This window comes from Vidua chalybeata, chromosome 5, assembly GCF_026979565.1.
Source record: "Vidua chalybeata isolate OUT-0048 chromosome 5, bVidCha1 merged haplotype, whole genome shotgun sequence".
Classification (NCBI taxonomy): Eukaryota; Metazoa; Chordata; class Aves; order Passeriformes; family Viduidae; genus Vidua; species Vidua chalybeata.
In genome coordinates, this window is record NC_071534.1 from 5,729,056 (window position 1) to 5,747,785 (window position 18,730).

General features: G+C 40.5%; 1 protein-coding gene across 1 annotated transcript in view; it reads left to right on the forward strand.

The window, feature by feature from the left end:
* The window catches only part of LOC128788749 (potassium voltage-gated channel subfamily KQT member 1-like), a 405,996-nt gene that overhangs the window by 50,025 nt on the left and 337,241 nt on the right, over positions 1-18,730 (forward strand). Inside the window, exon 11 of the mRNA XM_053944006.1 lies at positions 18,439-18,553. Coding sequence (XP_053799981.1) covers positions 18,439-18,553 — 115 coding nt within the window. The remainder of the gene's footprint in view (positions 1-18,438; positions 18,554-18,730) is intronic.

Below are 18,730 nucleotides of genomic sequence, written 5' to 3' on the forward strand. Positions count from 1 at the left end.
GCAACTAAAGTAATCAATTAAAACGGTAAAACTTGCTTTTAAAATTCTGCCTGCTAGGTTGGTATTTATGCTCATTCAGTTCCTGGGTATAATTTGCTGCAGAAGGAAGAGGGGAAGTACACAATGACTTGTTGAAATCTCATGTCCTTAACAGGGAGGAATATGATGTTTGTGGTGACAGTTTCTCCTTTTTCTCCTGGGATCCACTTGGAGTCACTTATAAATGTTTCCTAACACCCTTTGACATATTTCCTCATTGCTGTGCAGCTCCAGGTTTCATCAGAATTTACCACCTTTTGTTCCCTTTTACGTGTGTGAAATAGAATTTCTTTGTTCTTTATTACCCTTACAACAATTTTTTTCCTGCTTCAGGACTGCTTTTTATTTTCACTGACCATTAGTGAGTTGTTTATAGCTGTGGGGTCTCCAGTGCCAAGTCTGTGCCCCATCTCTTATCTCCTGCTGTAATCACACACTGCATCCTCTGTTTCCACTTCTCAAGGCCTCTGATATTCTGCCCAGCCTGTATTTCTGTAAACTCTGTCATTATTTGGTTGTAAATATCTCATCCTAGTAAAATAACTGCTGCAGATACAAAGGCGTGCTTGTGCAACACAAAGATAAACAGAAGTAAAACAAGATACAGACACCTGCTCAATTAGAGAAATTGCTGCCACAGCTAAATCAGAGTCAGGTCAGGGAAGGTCTGGAACAGAGCAGCCAGAGAAGCCTCATCCCTCAGGTCCTGCAAATTTAACAGCAGTGCTAATCCAGCACTTGGGAGACATGGGAGCTCTTTAGTGAATTCACATGAATATCCCAGTCTGCAACTTTTCCAAAACTTAGGAAAGATGAGACTGATCTGGTTAAATTGTGGGCTTTTTCTCAATGGCCTAAGCTCGAGATTAAAATCTTTGCAGAATGAAAGTCTGGCCCAGTTACCCGACTGTGAAGTGTAAATACAGTAATGGTGTCAGGAAACAGTTAATTTTTTCTGTCCACTGAAAATTAACATTGAATGTGCTAAAATTGACACTACAAATTATGTCACTTGCTGCTACTTGGAAAATGATTCAATGAAGACCAAATAAAGTTAGAACGCAAGAGAAAGGCCTGGAAAAGATGCACAAGTCAGCTGGGTTTATCTCTCTGGGCTTGCAAAGCAAACAGCTGAGGAGCCAGGGAGTGATCAGAAGGAACCTGAGAGCCACTAACAGCACTGGCTGGAGGCTGCTGAGATGCAGGATGATGATTTAAAATAGAAAATTTCTGTCCAGCTGGAACCACCTACATTTGTTTTGCATTGCAGGGTAAAAGTAGATGATGTATGTAATCTCAACAGAGGTTATATATATAAGGATTTATAAATACCTAAATCTAAACAGGCTGATGTGTAATTAGATGGAAGTGTAAATATTTAGCTCTAAACAGATATCTGGTCTAAATCAATTTTCTGTGCAATAAGTGTTAATATATAATCAAAATAGAAGTGTAAGCTGACACAGTCTAAATAGATACATAAGTGTAAACACAGAAGTGTAAACTGAGATAAGGCTGAATAGATATGAGATGCAGTTGTAAATTCATATATATGTAAATGTGTCTGTGTCTAAATAGATTTAAGAGAAAATAGATCTAAGTGAAAATAGGTAAGACACATGAAATATAGCTCTTCCCTATGTGTAAGTAGCTGTGTGTGAAAATGTAAATGGCTCTGCTAGACAAGGGTGTTAAAAAGAAAGAAAAGGGTGTTTTTAGAAAGGACCACCCTCTAAATGTCTTGTTTGTGTCCCTCCTCTTTACCTCGGGTGCAGGGCTGGGGCTGTGGGCAGGGCAGGGGGAATGTGATTGCTTTGACCCCATTCCTGATGGGCTGGGGCTGGGACAGCCCCAGGTGTGAGGATGAGGATGATGGGAATGGGACAGGGACAGCCCCAGGGATGAGGATGAGGATGAGGATGATGGGAATGGGATGGGGACAGCCCCAGGTGTGAGGATGAGGATGATGGGGGGACAGCCCCAGGTGTGAGGATGAGGATGATGGGAATGGGACAGGGACAGCCCCAGGGATGAGGATGAGGATGATGGGAATGGGACAGGGACAGCCCCAGGGATGAGGATGAGGATGATGGGAATGGGACAGGGGCAGCCCCAGGTGTGAGGATGAGGATGATGGGAATGGGACAGGGCCAGCCCCAGGGATGAGGATGAGGATGAGGATGATGGGAATGGGACAGGGAACAGCCCCAGGTGTGAGGATGTTGAGAATGGGACAGGGACAGCCCCAGGTATGAGGATGAGGATGATGGGGGGACAGCCCCAGGTGTGAGGATGATGAGAATGGGACAGGGACAGCCCCAGGTGTGAGGATGATGGGAATGGGACAGGGACAGCCCCAGGTGTGAGGATGAGGATGATGGGAATGGGACAGGGACAGCCCCAGGGATGAGGATGATGATGATGAGAATGGCACAGGGAACAGCCCCAGGTGTGAGGATGAGGATGATGGGAATGGGACAGGGAACAGCCCCAGGTGTGAGGATGTTGAGAATGGGACAGGGACAGCCCCAGGTGTGAGGATGTTGAGAATGGGACAGGGACAGCCCCAGGTGTGAGGATGAGGATGATGGGGGGACAGCCCCAGGTGTGAGGATGAGGATGATGGGAATGGGACAGGGACAGCCCCAGGTGTGAGGATGATGGGAATGGGACAGGGACAGCCCCAGGTGTGAGGATGAGGATGATGGGGGGCCAGCCCCAGGTGTGAGGATGAGGATGATGGGGGGCCAGCCCCAGGTGTGCAGTGAGGACGAGGCAGGTCCTGCTGTGGGAAGAGGTTTTGGCTGCTGGGGGGCTCCTGGGCCCTGCTGCTGGTGAAGGGGAGCCAGAGGCAGGCCCAGGGTGTCTCTCCAGGCCCAGCAGGGAGATGATCTCCCAGGAGTTTGGGGAAGCAGCTGTGTGCACCTAAATTTTGGCTTTTAGCATATCTCAGGAAAAGTAAGAGTGCCAAAGAGCCAGGCAGGAGAGGGGAGCAGAGCACCTGAGGAGGCAACTCAGGGTTTGGTGACAGATCTGGGGCTCTATGAGGGGCTTAAACAACGGTGTTTTAATAAATATGAATATGTAAAGGAGTAAGTAAATGGGATATAAGCACTAAAGGTACTTGGGACAAGTAGAGTTACAATCTTCCCTCTGCCAGGAGCAGCCATGAGGTGTTTTCAGTTTTGGATCTGGATTTCAAGAGTGGGCCCTGAGAGATGATAGTCCCTTGTGAAGAAAAGCACTGAGCCCCTGGCCATCAACAGCTTTCTCTCCCCTCTTCTTTTGTGTGAGAACAATCCCCAGATATATTCAGTTTTGGAACTTGGCTCCAAGGGAAGTAGGAATTTAAGAAGGAAAAATAAAACTAAAACAAACAAACAAACAAAAAACCCCAAACAAAAACCACAAAAAGCACCCCCAATCAAACCAGTCAGTGGGAAGGAAATAAGTAACAGGGCACATGAATTAGTCATGAGCAATCATATCAGATCAAGTGAGTTTTGTTTTTTCTCTGATGTGGCAATGTGCATTTTAAGTAGGAGATAAGCAGAAGACAATTTTAATACTGATTTTAGTCAGCTTTTCCTGTATCATCTGTGAGTGTCCATAAATGTAGGACCTGGATTATAGCCTAGAGAGCTGGTCAAGGCTCCTGTACAGTGGATGAAAACTTGCTGGAATATGATACTTCACAAAACATTTATCAGAGGTTTGCCGTTGAAATGTCAAACACATTTAGAGAGATTTCTGCCTCGGGTGCTATTAAGTAAACCCATCAGTGGTCCAGGCTGTGGATTAGAGAGGAATTTTTATTTACTATGCAGTTGGGACTGACCCAGAAGTGGCTGAGAGCACTCTGGAAGGCAGCCTGGGAGCCTTCCCCAGGACAGAGATGCTCCTGCTGTGTCTCCCCCCTAATCCTGGATCAGGAATTCCCTGCAGTGATCTGTCCCCACACTTTTGATATCCAGCAGCTGCTTGGCCTGATCTCCAGTATATTAACCAGCTGCTTATGGGTTGTGATCCCACAGTGTGGAAAAAATGACTCCCTGAGGGATGTGTTGGGCTCCAGGCAGCCAGGACAGCTTTGCTGCACTTGCCCTGCCTGGGGTCAGGTGGCCCAAACCATTTTGGGGAAGCAAGGGCAGCCTTGGAGAGAGTAGGAAAAGAGGGAAATTGGGATTTGAGGTTTCCCTCTTTATGGAGGGTGTGAACCCTGCTTAAGACTGTGATTTTTCTAATTAGTCAACTTACTTTAATATTAAAAATAGTCCTGCAGCTTGTGCAGCAGGGAATGGGGAACTAATATATAAATTAAGGTTGTCTGGGAAAACAGTCTCTGGAACATGCTCTTAAAAGCACAGATAAGGATGTGCTTACACAGTTTGGATTTTTCTCACTATAGCCACTTAAGATACCCATCTTTTTTCTCAGTTTCAGGGAGGTAGCAACAGTCTCACTCCAGTGTGAAAATGGAACATTGTGGTCTAAAGTGCCAAAACCCAAACTTCAAACTGCAGTAATTTAATTTCAATGCAATGCAATGGATGAGAAAAGGGAAACAGGGAGAGGGGGGAATCCCAACCAGCATTTGGACCAGTGGTGACACACATACAACTTTATGCTGTAGGCTGTGAGGCTCATTGCAGTTCCCTGGTGGCTACATGGAAGTGAAGGCATTTTTGAGCCAACATGGAGCCTTTCTACTAAAGGTGAGAAGCAGGTACTTCTAAATGGGAGTAAAGATAACTTACTGCATTTCTTCTCTCTTTTTTTTTTTTGGTATATGTGTGTACTGGTTTTGTAAAAAAGCCCAGAGTTGTCAGCTTTTGTCTCAAACCCTTTTCCACAAAAGAAATTGGTTAAAAGTGAGGATCTAAGGCAGTGACAAAATTCCAACACATCTTGGTAGGCTCTGCTGGAATCCTTGTGTTGGTGTTGAGGCTGGATGTGCAGGGCTCGTCCCGTGCTGAGGAGGGAGGGCTGAATTGCTGGATTCTGTTACTGATTCTCGGGGTGACCTCGGGCAGACAATTAACTCACTGTGCATGGGTTGCATCATCTGTTCCATGAATATAAGTCTTGTCTCTGTCATGGAGATTTTGTGAGTCCTAATTGTTTATGAAGTGTTTTTTAGACTGACACAGCATTACAGAAGTGGAGAATGCAATTAGTCAATGCAGGATTAAACATGGGCCTGCACAGTTGTTTATCCTCAGCATAAACAAGGAGGAGTGGTAATCAGGGATGGCAGCTTTTGCAAGAAAAGCTGATTTTTGCAGCAGACGTAGTGAATGCTCTGTGGGGAAAAGATGATGTGATTTAATCTAAAATGTAAAGCTACTTTTTAGGCACAAACATTTGTTTTTTTTTCTGATGGAAATGACAAAGCATTATTGTGGGAGATGAGGACATCATGTCTAGAAAATATATTTTACTTGGATGGTGGAGTAGTAAATACACTTTTACTACTCCTTAAAATATACTTTTCATCAAAGTGAATTAATGTCTTGAAAAGCATGCATTTTGCTTATTTCTGTTGTATGTCAGCTGGGAATGCTGAAAAGATTCTATGATTAGAAGCAAAATAAACACTGGTTCTTTGGAGGGGGCTGTGTCCATATATAATAACCATTAGTTGAAAAATAGAGAACAAAAGGCTGAGATTCCATTTATTTTGGTTTTGCTCCCTGTTGAAGTAGCCAGGTGTAGCCACTTCTAAGCAATTTACTTTGCTTGATGTGTCTCTTTACACAGCAAGCTCTTTGCAGTCAGACAGTGCTTGGGAAATAATTTTGATACTAGGCGTGCATGCTGTTCTTCCCACATCTTCCCAACCACAACTCCATGGGAATATTCACCTTTGGAAGAATTTGGAAGTTCTGTGCTTTGAAAATGCTTCCTTGCCCTGCTCAACATAAATGCTGGGATGGAAAATCTGACCTGTCAGTTTGCTTAAGGACACACACAATGTCTTTATTTCAGTTTAATCTCATCAGGTGTGAAAAAACCTCTGAATGGCTGAGGATAAATAGGAGATAAGCCTAAGAAGTAAAGCTTTGTGTTAACCTCTGTGCATGGTAAAAAAGTGTTTCTGCCCTGTTTGAAGCGAAGTGATGGATCATAAAGGTGATACCAGTGTTGCATTGAGCCATGGCCTGGTTTAGTGACACCTTAATATTTCTTTAGTTCCACTTTGACTTACTTAGGGAGACAGCAGTGTGTGCAGTGAGAGGGGCTGTGGTTTAGGATTTACATCAGTGGGGTACTTCAAAAGAATATTTGTTTGTTTTTATTTTTGACCTTTTAAATTTTTTTTCTGCATAAAACTTGACAGTCCGGAGGTGGAAAGAGTTCGTTGCTCTGGAGGCTGTTCACAGTCTCTGTTAATCATGAAAATGCAAGGAGAAAAGGTGCTGCACCGTGTCTGCCAGTTAGAGTCACTCAGAACTCTAAGGGGATTTTTCATGACTATGGCAAAAAAGAAAAGCAGCTGCTTGTCATTTGCTTAACCTTGCTCGTGCTGAATTTAATTAGTAGAAAACATATTGAACTGATTCCCTTCAATTTTGGAGTGTCCAGTAATCTGCTGTGTACACACAACTGGTGCACCTTTAGCATTGGAATACTTGGCTAAATCATGTTTTGCAATATTGTTATCTTTTGGAAAGAGAAAAGGAAACAACAGTAATTTCCCAATGAGCAAATATTTGCAGTGTTCTGTATAGGTTGCATCGTTGGCTGATTTTGTGCAGCTGTTGTATGAAATCTATTGATCAGAGTTAATAAATTTCCAAGTGAATAATACTGTTTATTTGTATTGACTAAAATTATGCCAAATTTCGAGCTGTTTAGCATTGCTTGACTACAACTGATGAAACAATTTGACCTTGTCACATTTTTGATGGAAAGCAATGTTAAATTATGAGTAAATTTTGAGGCTGTAAAAAGCTTCAGCCGATTATCTAGGAGTGGTTTTGTTTAAAAGTCTTAGTCTTTCCTGCAGAATGGGGTGTTGGACTTTTATAGATAGCTATTGATACCTGCTTTTAGCTGAATTTTCTGTCAAATAAAACTCAAGACTGACTTGGATAGTATTACTTGATAAAATGGAAACCATTGTTAAAAAGCCACTCAGAGGAAGATACACAGAAAAATAACATGCATTTAGACAATGTTTTGTGTCGACAATGCATTCTTTCTTTACTAGGGAAGTTGAAAACTTAATTTTTTTTTTTTCAAATAAAAATCATGTTCACTTGCAGGAGAATATTTATATTTCTAATAGAACCACTTTGGAAACCATGAGTAACTGTCTCTGGAAAAAGCTCTTTCTTCTTAGTGTTCTACTCAGAGAACTTAGCAATGAATATCCCAGGTGACCTTGCCATAATTTCCATGGGAATTTCTCTGGGGTAAAGCACATAGAAGTGGGAGAGGTTGATGAATTTCTGGGATGCCCCTTCTTCTCTCCTTTGCCCCCTTTATTAGGGAGCTCTCCTACTTTCCCTTCCATGCTCATGTGGGTAAAACTCCTTTATGGCACCTCCTGTTTTGTATTATGGAAGGAATAGAGGTGTGATTAGTTCTACCAAACACAACAGAAAGTAGCCAGCTTGGGAATATAAAGCAGTGCTGATGGCTTTTAAAACAGTGTATTATTTTAATTAGATCCTGTTTTTGTCTTTTTTTCATCTGTAATAGTGATAATCCACCATAAAGGAGAAAAAGGCTCCTGGATTTTCTTTCTTTCATTCTTACTGAACATGGACTTAATGTCCCCTGTCACCCCTGAGTAAGGTGAATTATGAGGAGTAATACAATTCTGATAACTAATTCCTGAATTTCTGGCTTGCACACAGCCTTGTCCTGGATCTGCCTCCTGAGTATGTAAACTGCAACCATGGTCTGACCCTTTGGGTCTATTTGTGTTCCTTTAACTGTTATACTGTGCTGAGCTCTCAGAACTTGATTCCAGTTGTAAAAAACCCAACAAACCTTAAGCAGCATAATGCCAGTGTTTGCTGCTGGTGGCTTTTTCATACTGTTTTTAATAGGAAGAATTAGATCATGGCAATGGGATATTTAGAGCTGGTTGTGCTAACCCAATTAAAATCCTTTCAGGTCAGGTTGACCTGGGTCTAGCCAAGATTAGCTTGTGCTGAATGAGCTGTCCTGGACCAAGGGCAGCCCTAGATAAAGCCTACAAGTTTCTCTTGCTGTTTATGTGAAGGGCTCAGGTTGTCTCCTGTTCCTATAGCCTTGTCAAAGAGAGAGGACAGAGAGTGTGCACTGGATTTTGGTGTATGCAGGGGCCCAGCAGCTGAAGGCTTTACAGTGGTGAATTTGAAAATCCTGATGAGCAGAAAGCATGTAAAAAAATATACTCAAGCCTGCCTTACCATGATAAAGTATGTTAAATAGGGCCTTGTTGCCTTTCTGGTTTTGATTTTTTTCTCCTGGAGAAATGGGGTCTCTGGAAATTCTGTGGTTACACTGTTTCTAGTGGGGCAAAATCACACTGATAACACAGTTAGGTCTGTTCACAGTTCAGATGAGCAAAGTCACTTTTAGCTGCTAGAGATCTACTTGGGTGAGGTCATGATGGCTTTTTTGGGGCTTCTGCCTGGTAAATACCTTCAACTTACATTATTTGCTGTCATCTTCTGAAGTCTCCTTAAAAGGGTAAGGGTAGATAAATTAATGCATTAGTGTCTGCCAGTCTTGGATGTGAACAGGTTGAAGTGGAAAGAGCTCAGGCTGAAATACTTCCTGGACTTCTCTTATAATTGGAGAGCAAGGCAATTTAAGTTGGAGTCAGTTAAGGGGCTGTTTCAGTAGTAATTTCTAATAAAAAAATTAATTTGATGTAAGTAAGCAATAATAAACCTGCTTACTTTTTGAAAGAATTTAATTCAGAATAAGGCTTCTTAAGGAGCTCTGATTATCTTTTCTGCTTCCTCTTTCATTTCCACATCTCCCCTCTCAGCACTGAATGGAGTTGCCATCTCCTAGGGTGCAGTGACACATCCAGAGTCTTCCCTTTTCCTCCCTGCATTAGCTGCTGCTGTGCCTGGGCCAGGCAGTTTTTCTCTGCACGAGATGGAATTGCCAGAGATTTTCCCAATGTTTATCTTGTTAACTTCTCTGCCAGCTGTCTGAAGAAATTGTGCTATGGGAGATAGGACATCAGGGAGGAGGTTCTGTGCCATGTAAGCAAAGCCCATCATCATAACCTTTGCAAAGCCAGAAATGGTCAGTGCTTTACACCCACCAAGTGTTCCAGCCACTTGTAAGTTCCAACCCACTTAAATCTGGCTCTCAGATGGGGAAAGGACCTTATCCAAATTTGGATAAAGCACTTATATTACTATTGTAATAGGAGTCTTTTTATTATCCTCCCCAGAGCAGCTCTTGGGCTGTGCCTTTGCTATTTCCAGAGTCTGTAACACCTTTCTCTGAGAGTTATTTGAATGAAATTAATTTTGCTTAGATCCTACCTTTCTAGACCTGTAACATGCTGCTTCACTAGTGTTGCATTTTTTGTCCCTGCAGCAATATTAACAGTGTTGGAGGTCACTCACTGGGCAAGTGAGCATTCAGATCTGCACTAAATCAGTGTAAACAAATTGTGATGTTTTCCAAACGCCAGGTGAACAAATTTATTGTGTCAGAAGCCCCATCAAGAATCCTTGCATACCACCTCAGTCCTGGAAAGTGCAGCCCATAGGAAGTTCTGTATGAAGCCAGCACTGTGTGTTTGTCTTGTCCTTGAGCATCTGCACCTCAGCTGGAGACAAGGCAGTGCATGAAACAGTTCTTTGTCCTGGTCTGTTGTTATCTGATATTAGGCCAACCCAGCTGGGGTTTTTTTCTGTCTCAGCAGTGGTACCTACCCTCCTGGGATGGCTTGTACTCTGCATCTGGGTGGCCATGGAACCCTACTACCCCCTAAATACACCTACCAAAAAAGATAGATACGCATCTGTAATGAATTATAATTTTTTCCACATTTAATAGGTGAAGTGAAATGGTTATTTCAAGTCACTACTTAATGGACACTTGAGAAGTCTTAAATATTCATTTTGCTGGGCAAACAGAAGTTCAATCTTGAGCGATCTCTTATTTCAGACACAAATGGATTTGTTGGTTTGCTTAAAACAGTAACTTAACAATTTTCTGTGAGCTTTTGCAATCTAAAAAGTCCTCTAATTAAGTTATTCTAGAGAAACTTTTATTCCAGTTATGATATGATTGTAGTAGGACAAGATGGAGCTTGGAACTCACTGCTTGGATTCTCCACCCCAATTAATGACACTGAGTGGTATCTGAATCTTTAATGCCACAGAAAGGGAATATATTGCAAGGGTTTGCCTGCCAACAAATAGCAGAGCATCTTTGGATGGTCAGTGACACAAAGCAGATTGTCCTAGAAACATTTGCAATTTCTGTCGTCTTGGCAATGTGTCTGAAACAATTAATGGTGGATGTTGGTTAGAAAACTAATGGATTTGGATGGATGGATTAGAAACCAAATTACACTTTTTTTTTTGTTGTTGTTGTTAAGATTAGAATGTTTGGTTGGAAATCAAGATGGTATCATGAAGTTGGGTTTTCCCCTGATGGCTCTGTTAGGGTTCAATTTCTATAATGGTGTATTCATATAAAAATAAGAATTATAAGTGTGATAAATATTAATAGCACTAAGAATGAGAATTGGGCCACGTTACTTTCACACATAGCAAAGATGATTTTGTGTCTCAATTTTCAGTAATGTGGTTTAAAGAAGCTTGGATGGAACCAAAGCCTTGTAATGGGGCTGACAGAGTTAAGAAAACACACATCTGTTGTAATTTGTACAGTATCTCCTTTCCCTGGAGATGCTGGTCTCAGTCAAGTCACTCCTGAAATTCAGCATTGATCCAGATTTTTCTCTGGGACTGTCAGAATCTACAGCCAGTCTGTGCTGCATTGACTTGTGTTCAGCAGTCTCAGCACTATCAGGACTTTTCTACTTTTCAGGGCTTCCTTACCCATCTGCTCAGGAGGAACATTCTGTGTCCCCTGCAGGTGCACTTGATGGGGACAGAGGGGCACTCACACTGACAAGGGCGGGGTGTGTTTGACAGTGAACTTCTCCACCCTCTTTGTGCAGGTCCCCCGGAGGAGGGAGAGAAGGGCTTTGTCTCCTGACATCTCTGTCACAGAAAAGCCATGGCTTGCTGCCAGAGGTCACCCTCAGTCCCAAGAGCTGCAGGATACATTCAAATGTATCTCCAAAATGTCATCAGTAAAGAGAAACTTTAGGTCTCTGACTGAGGATGTGTTCCACCTCAGGGTTCTGTCTCAGTTTTAATATCACCATTTCCTTATCATATAAATTTTTAGGTTACTATTGGGAGTGTAGAAGATGTAATTATTCTGGGTCTTCTCAGAATCTGAGTTTCAAAACATTTGAATTTTTATGGTAGCAGTAAAAGCTTAACCATTTCTTTAGACTATTTTTAAGCTCTTTAATTATAAATATTTTCTAATGGAAGTTCTGAATAAGCAGCATGAGGAAGTTGGAATGTGGCATTAATGAAGGATGCACATCCTGACTGAGCCCTGAAGTACAGAATTGAAGACCCCATGGATTTAATTTTAAATGAAACATGATCAGTTAATTTGCAGTATTTCTAGGAAGATAACTTATTGTAAAGGGGGGTTTGTGCTTATAAGATGCTTCAGTTTGAATTCTATGATCTGAAGATCTGTGAGTCAAAATTTTTATAGCATTGGGTACACATAACAATGACTACTTTGAATTCTCTTTTTAACAGTTGTAACTTGGACTCCTACTCAAATTACTGCCCTACCTAAAATATCCTGATATTCAACATTTAAAAAATAAATATTTGGAGCAAATATATTTGAAGTAGGGAATACTCCCATGAAATGTTTCTTTATACCTGGAATGTATGAAATAACAGCTGAAGCTTTAGTTAGGAATAGTTTTCAGTTAGTGAAGTCAACAGCTTTGGATTATTTTGTTGAACTTGTTTTGAGCTTAAGGACAAACATGAAAATTATCTCCTTTACTATTAAGATTTACTTTAATTTACATATTTTTTTCAGTATGGAGCAGGCAGGTTGGTAGCAATATTGTCTGTATTGAATTCATGCTTAACACCAGTAAATAGGGAAATTGTTCTACAAGGATTCAATTGTGGGAGGGCAAGAACTGCATAAGACCAGCAAATAATTGTGGCATATTTCATTGTAATTACAGTAATTGGGTTTTGTGTTCTTGTGAGTCAAAACATTGACAAGAATTCAGAAGATGTTTCTGTTTTTACTCTCACTGCAGTTTGTATGCTTTGACCATTAACAGTCATGAAAAATAAAAATGTTTTCAGACTGGTTTATTTTCTTTAATAGCCACACTAAAAGTGTACTTCCTTGTTAAAATAAACACTTTTACTATAATGGCAGTTCTGAATCCCATAATGGAATGTAACTCTATATATTTATATTACATGATACATTCCCTGTGTGTAATTCTAGGAGTTTGTATGTGTTAAGAGCTCTCCCTGCAGAACTAACAAGCTGCCAAATTGCATTTCACTGACTATGAATTGTTTCAGTTTAAGGTCAAGTTCTGCTTCTCCTTAAAAAAAAAAAAAAAAAAAAAAAAAAAAAAGATGAGCAGTGAAGAAGGATCATTTGAAAGCTATTTTTGTCTTATTTTTCTTCACTGTTATTGCTGTACATTTCATTCTTCAGAATAACTGAATTAACAGTCAAGTATTTCCAGCCTTAAAAAGTTAAATGCATCAGTATTGGTGACTTGAATTTGGTCTTGGACAGCTGATCTCTGAACATGTTCACAAGGTGTAGATGGTATCTCCAGCTCAAAAACATGTTAAAAGTACTTGTGGGCACAAGGATCGTGTCAGATAAGCAAAAAAACCAGGCTAAGTCTTAAGAGAATAAAGAAATATTTGTCAAAATAGTTTGCTGTAGAATATTGAAAAGCTTTGCTCTCTTGGCATCATTTGAATACAATTTGTCCAGTTAGATGCTTTCCCAAAGGTGTTCTGGTCCCATCCCTCCTGGACCAGCTGTGGCAGTGTTTGGGCCTCAGGAGATCATGAAAAGCAGCTCATTTCTGTGTTTGTCCTGCTGTCATAATCCTCCTGCTGCAGCCATGAGGCACAATTTAATAGCTATTAATTAATATATGTACAATTTAATAGCTATTAATTAATATATCTACTGTACAATTCACTCTGTGGGTATCTCTGATGCTTCCCTTCCCCAGCCAATGAGGAAAATGTGTTTTCCAACTTCTTTCCCAGACCTTACCCACTCATACCCTCCACATCACCCACACAGACTTGAATGAGTTTGGAAGTCCACTTTTTTGTGTATCTTTTGAAGAAAGAGCTTTCATAAGAAAAAATAAGATGGTACTTTTCTTCAGGAACAGAGCCAGGGGAGAGGAAATGTTATAATAAAGTTGACCCTGTATTTTAAGAGATGGGAGATATCTATGATTTGGGTTGGGAATGAGAAACTGCAGTAGGATTCAGTTACAGGCTGCCTGTTTGCCTGTTTTCCTTGTTTTGGGGCCCTTCCAAGCCAAGCCATGATTTTGTAGTGCATGCTGGGCAAGAATTCGAATATTTACTGCGTGGCTGTAGATTTTATGTGGTCCAACTGCCTGGATGCTTCTCCCTCTTAAAGGAGAAGGGATAGGATATGGCATTTCAGGAGTCAGTGGAACTCTTGCCAGCCACAGATCTTTTCCTATGCATATGGAAATGCCCTTAAAGCCTCTCCTTCTTACAACAAAACTTTTGCCTTCCATCTTCCTCAGATGAACAGGCTAGAAGGTCCCAAGTGCTTTGGATTGGAAGGGAACTTAATGATCATCCAGTTCCAGCCCTGCCATGGGTAGGGATACCTTTGACTAGCCCAGGGTGCTCCAAGCCCCATCCCTTTTATTGAGAGTCATTCCCATGAAGAAAACTGAAAACCTGTCATGGGTAGAATACAAGCAGAAATACTAAAGTTAAAAGTATCTAGATTGATAGCTTTAGTTCCATGTTTTTATGAATGCTTTTATCACAGCACAGTCAATAGACATTTAAAAAGTTTTTTTCAGATTAAATTGGCAAGGAAAATCTGTGCTCACTGGGTCTGAAAGGGGCTGAGCTGAGCCCAGTGGAGATCATAGCTGGGTATTTGAACAGATAGTGAGGGGCACCAGCACTGCAGGGCTTCTCTCCTGGGCTCCACTCATCTCCAGTTCCCTTCTGACAGGTCCCATCTGTGTATGATCCTTGCAGCTCTTTGTGCACTTGGTCCCTGACCACTTTCTGAGTTTGTCAACAAACCTGTTTGTCAGAGACTGCCAAGCATTGCACAGCTACAGCAGAGTGGATACTGCTCACACTACAAGTTATTCCATGCAGATTATTCAGCTGGATGTTTTAGGCTGATATTGCTGCATTTAAAGAAGTTGATTGTGAAATAGGTCTTCTAAAGGAGACATATTTATGATGCTGTAGAAAATGTTTTGAGTTTGTTGGATTTTTTTTTTTTTAATTTGTAGTTTGTGGGTTTCTGCTGGTTTGTTTGGTTTTTTTTTAATTTTTTTTTTTTTTTTGGTTGTGTTTTTGGTTGGTTTTTTTTTTTTTTTTTTGCTTTTTTTTTTTTTTTTTTTTTTTTTTTTTTGGTGAGTGTTACATCCTTCTTGTGTGCTAGGTCTGAAGAGGATGTTCAGGCAGCTGGGTAGTTAACACATCCTCATGTGCATTCAAGAGTATGTTTAATTGTTTCTCTCAGCCTGTTTTCCAGCACTACATGCCTTTTTCCAGTGCTACATACCCTTGTGATTTTCAGCAATATCTTGGTATTCATTTACATCCCCGTGCTGTCCCATCAGCCCTGTAATGAGTGATTGAATTCCAGGGGCTGTAAGGCAGTGTGTAATTTGGCCTGCAGGCTTATCTAAACAAAAGAATGTACAACAAATAAAGGCAGCATTAGTGCATTTTAAGTGCTGATTGTTTCAAATCAGATACATAGGAAAACAGATGTTGAAGTTTATCTAAAACACTTGCAGCCCAATCTGTAACTACAGCAGGAAGAGTGCTCAGCACTTTTTGCAAGGAGTTAGCAATGTGTCTGCAGCAAATACAAATTTATTCCTATCCCTCAATTCATCTTTTCAGATGTTCTTTTGTTTCTGTTCTCCTTGCAAACCACTGCTTAATTAATTTTGCTGTGATTCTGCAGGTGTTTTGGGTGCAAAATGCAATTCTTGCACATTGCCCTGAATTTAAATCAGCCACATCTTGAATGATGATAATAAATTCAGCTGCCTAAAAATAGGTACAGAAAGTAGCCTGAGCTTTTTTAACTGTACTTGCAGCTCTAAGAGTTGTGTATGGGACAATGTGAGTATGTGACATTTGCAGATGACTTACATTTGAGTGTGTGGTAAGGATGTAAAATCACAGCTTCACAGATGCCAGATTTGTAACAGTTTTACATAAATCTAAAGTAAAAATATCTTTATTTGGAGTAGTACTGAGTACACTCTTGGCACTACTGTAGCTTCACACAGTAATGAAGAAAAGCTCTTATAATTTTGGTAAAGAAATTACTCGGTTAATGCTAATTATGTTTTACTGTATTATTCCAACGTGACTCCTCAGAGGAGCTCGAATGCCATTTGCCTGCTGAGATGAATGATACTAAAAGCAAGTTGAAGAGGTTTTAAATAGCAAACTGGTGTTGAGGTGTCAGACACTTCCAGGCCTCTGGGCTTTCCTTTATTCTTCTGAGGAAAGTGGAGATGTCTCAGTCCCAAACAGTTTGCCCCTATGCAGCTTTACAAATGCAGTATTTTTGGTGAGGTGATACAAGTTCCTGACACAGGAAAGTAGACAAGACATAGCAGTGTGATCTCACAGGCTGTTCATCCCTGCAGATAAAGGAAGTGTGGTTATCCCAGGGATTTTCTGTCAAGAGGCAGCCTTACATATGAAATTAAATCATATGTTTATGACCTGTGAATTGATGGTACTGATAGAGCAGCCTGGCATTATGAGAGAGAGGGTTTTAACAGCTTCTGGCCTAAAAATGATAAGGAGACAGTGGCACTGAAGGAACAGAGACCTGCTTTTTTTTCACCTTCTTTATCTGAGAAGAGGATAGTGCAACATCTTGTTATTTTGTCCTACTGTTGATAGGCATCGGCTGTTTTGGAATGACTACAATAGTGCAGTCATGTTTGCTGTTGCATTTCTAATTTGGGAGCTTGACTTTTCCCCATAATACAAAGTCAGAAGTTAGTGGAATATAGATAACAACTGTAAGGTTAGATAAAGCCAAACAGCATTACCAAAAATACCTCTGGGTTATGTTTTGATGTATTTATTTTATGACTTCACCATTTTAGAAATTAAAAGTATATTGTCGTCCTGTTCTTTTGAGAGTTTTAAAGTTCTTCTAAAAGTTTCTTATGCCTTCTGATGTTTACATATTTCTACTGAATCTTCTCACACTGTTCTTATAAACAATGATTGTTTTGCATTCTTCTTTGTGGGTGGAGAGAATTATGGACTGTTGGTTTGACCAGTATGGTTGGAGAGGTGGTAATTTCACCCTCCAATCCACTGTCACTTTTGCTATTCTATATATAGTGGAGTCAGAAAATAAAGTTTGCTTTTTTTGGTTCTTTTTCTTTCCTTTTACATCTAGCCTGCTTGTGTGAATTATTTCGTGTCGTAGTGTGGCAGTATATGAAACTTAACTTTCTTTCTGCTGTTGGATTTAATCAATTGCTCTGTTACGGGGATCCCTGGGTTTGTGGCATCACTGGAATTTGTTGTAGTGGGCTTGATACTATCCTGTATTTTCAATTTGTTCTTCCAACTTTTCATGCTCATAAAATATTGTATATTTTATGACGAAAGGAATACAGCTTCTTCATACTCTAAGTAGTAACACATGGAAGGGAGGGGTGGCTCCTCTTCTTTTCCCTCTTCATATTTCCTTGCCTCCCCTGCTTAATACTCTGCAGCATCAAATGTAGGGCATTAATTCCCATAAAGTCAGTTTGGACAAGGAAATCTTATGAAAATAAATATAGAGAGGGAAGACAGAATTGTTCTGGCTTGTGCTGGAGCTGCTACAAACTACCGTCTGTAGTATCTGGGCCTTGCAACTTTGAGTTTTATTTCTGGAAAACATCACTGCCATGTGTTGAATGTATCATAATGCTCCACATTTCCTCAAAGTGAAAGCACTATCATGAATGATTGTTATGAATTACTTTATTGCTCAGGAGCTTATGGCTTCTTGACATTAAAAAAGAAATGGTTCCTTTTAGAGTGATTTTTGGGAATTTTGATTTATGACTGAACATTGCTGTCTAAATGAGTTTTGGAAGTTCAAGGAAAGTGAGTTAACTTCAAAAACTGAGTTGGTTCCAGAAAGAGGGTTTTGAATAAGAAAATAACTGCTCACAATTCTGACAGTCACTTAAAGGACAGAAAATATTTAGAAAATACCATGTATTACATGCATTTACCATTAGTATTCATTTAGGGACCAGAACACATTATTCATATGTTAATATTTTAAAGCAGAAACATGTAAAATGAATCAGTTCTAAAAGCATAGAGGGAAATCAATGTTAAACAACTTTTATTAGCATTGCATGGATAAAACAATTATTCTCTGGTGGTAGCTTTAATACTTTCCAAAACTAATACTTTGAATTGAGTCAAGTGGCTCTGAGAGTAGAAGAGACTCTCATCATCTCACCACCCAAATATGATGAGCCTCAGAGCTGTGATTTCTGCTTTATCTTGATATATTAGAGCAGCACTTCTGTGAGCAGCTCTTTTTTCTCTGAATACTTTTGAGATAAATCTAGTCTGCAACCAAAATGGCAAAAATGGTTCTGTCCATAGATCTGACCATGGAAGCATGGGAGGGCAGAGGGGAAGCAGGGAGGCAACCTCTGAGACGTGACCCAAATACTTAATTTCATGGAGTTAAGTACACAAGTTCCATTCAGTTGATAGTGACCTGAGAGCACTTTGGTTTCAAGTATTCTGTTTGTATGATAATAGCATTTGAAAGAATAGTTTTGAAGGTATTAAAGCATACATATCAAATGGCGTTGAGTGAGGAAATGGAAAACTGATAGTTTGTGTTGTCCTGCCCACATCAACATTGCAGATGTGGTGAATTTCTGTTTGTGGGAGACAGCCCTCAAGAAGACAAACCTTTCCTGAAAGAGGTTCCTTGTGTTTGAGCTACGTATGTGCCGTGGCAAGAGCTTGTAGATTGGTCTCCCTAATGTATTATGATCTCTTTGCATCATTTGTGCAGGGAGAAGAGGCTTGGAAGGGCACACCCCAGGCATGTCACGGGCCAGCAGCTTCACTGATGACATCAACCTGGTACCCGAGGAGTCCCTGCTGCCAGCAGCATCCAACGTGGCACAGTGAGTGAGCAGCAGCTCCTTAATTGATCACTTAAATGCTCATTAATAATGAGGGACACCTGTCACTGGGTAAGAGTTACGCTTTTGCTGGTTGGCTGCACTTGAAGTGATTGTGGGTTTGATCTTGTTTAACTAAATGTGAACATTTCCTAGTTTAGCCTAAAGTTTGGTGGAAGT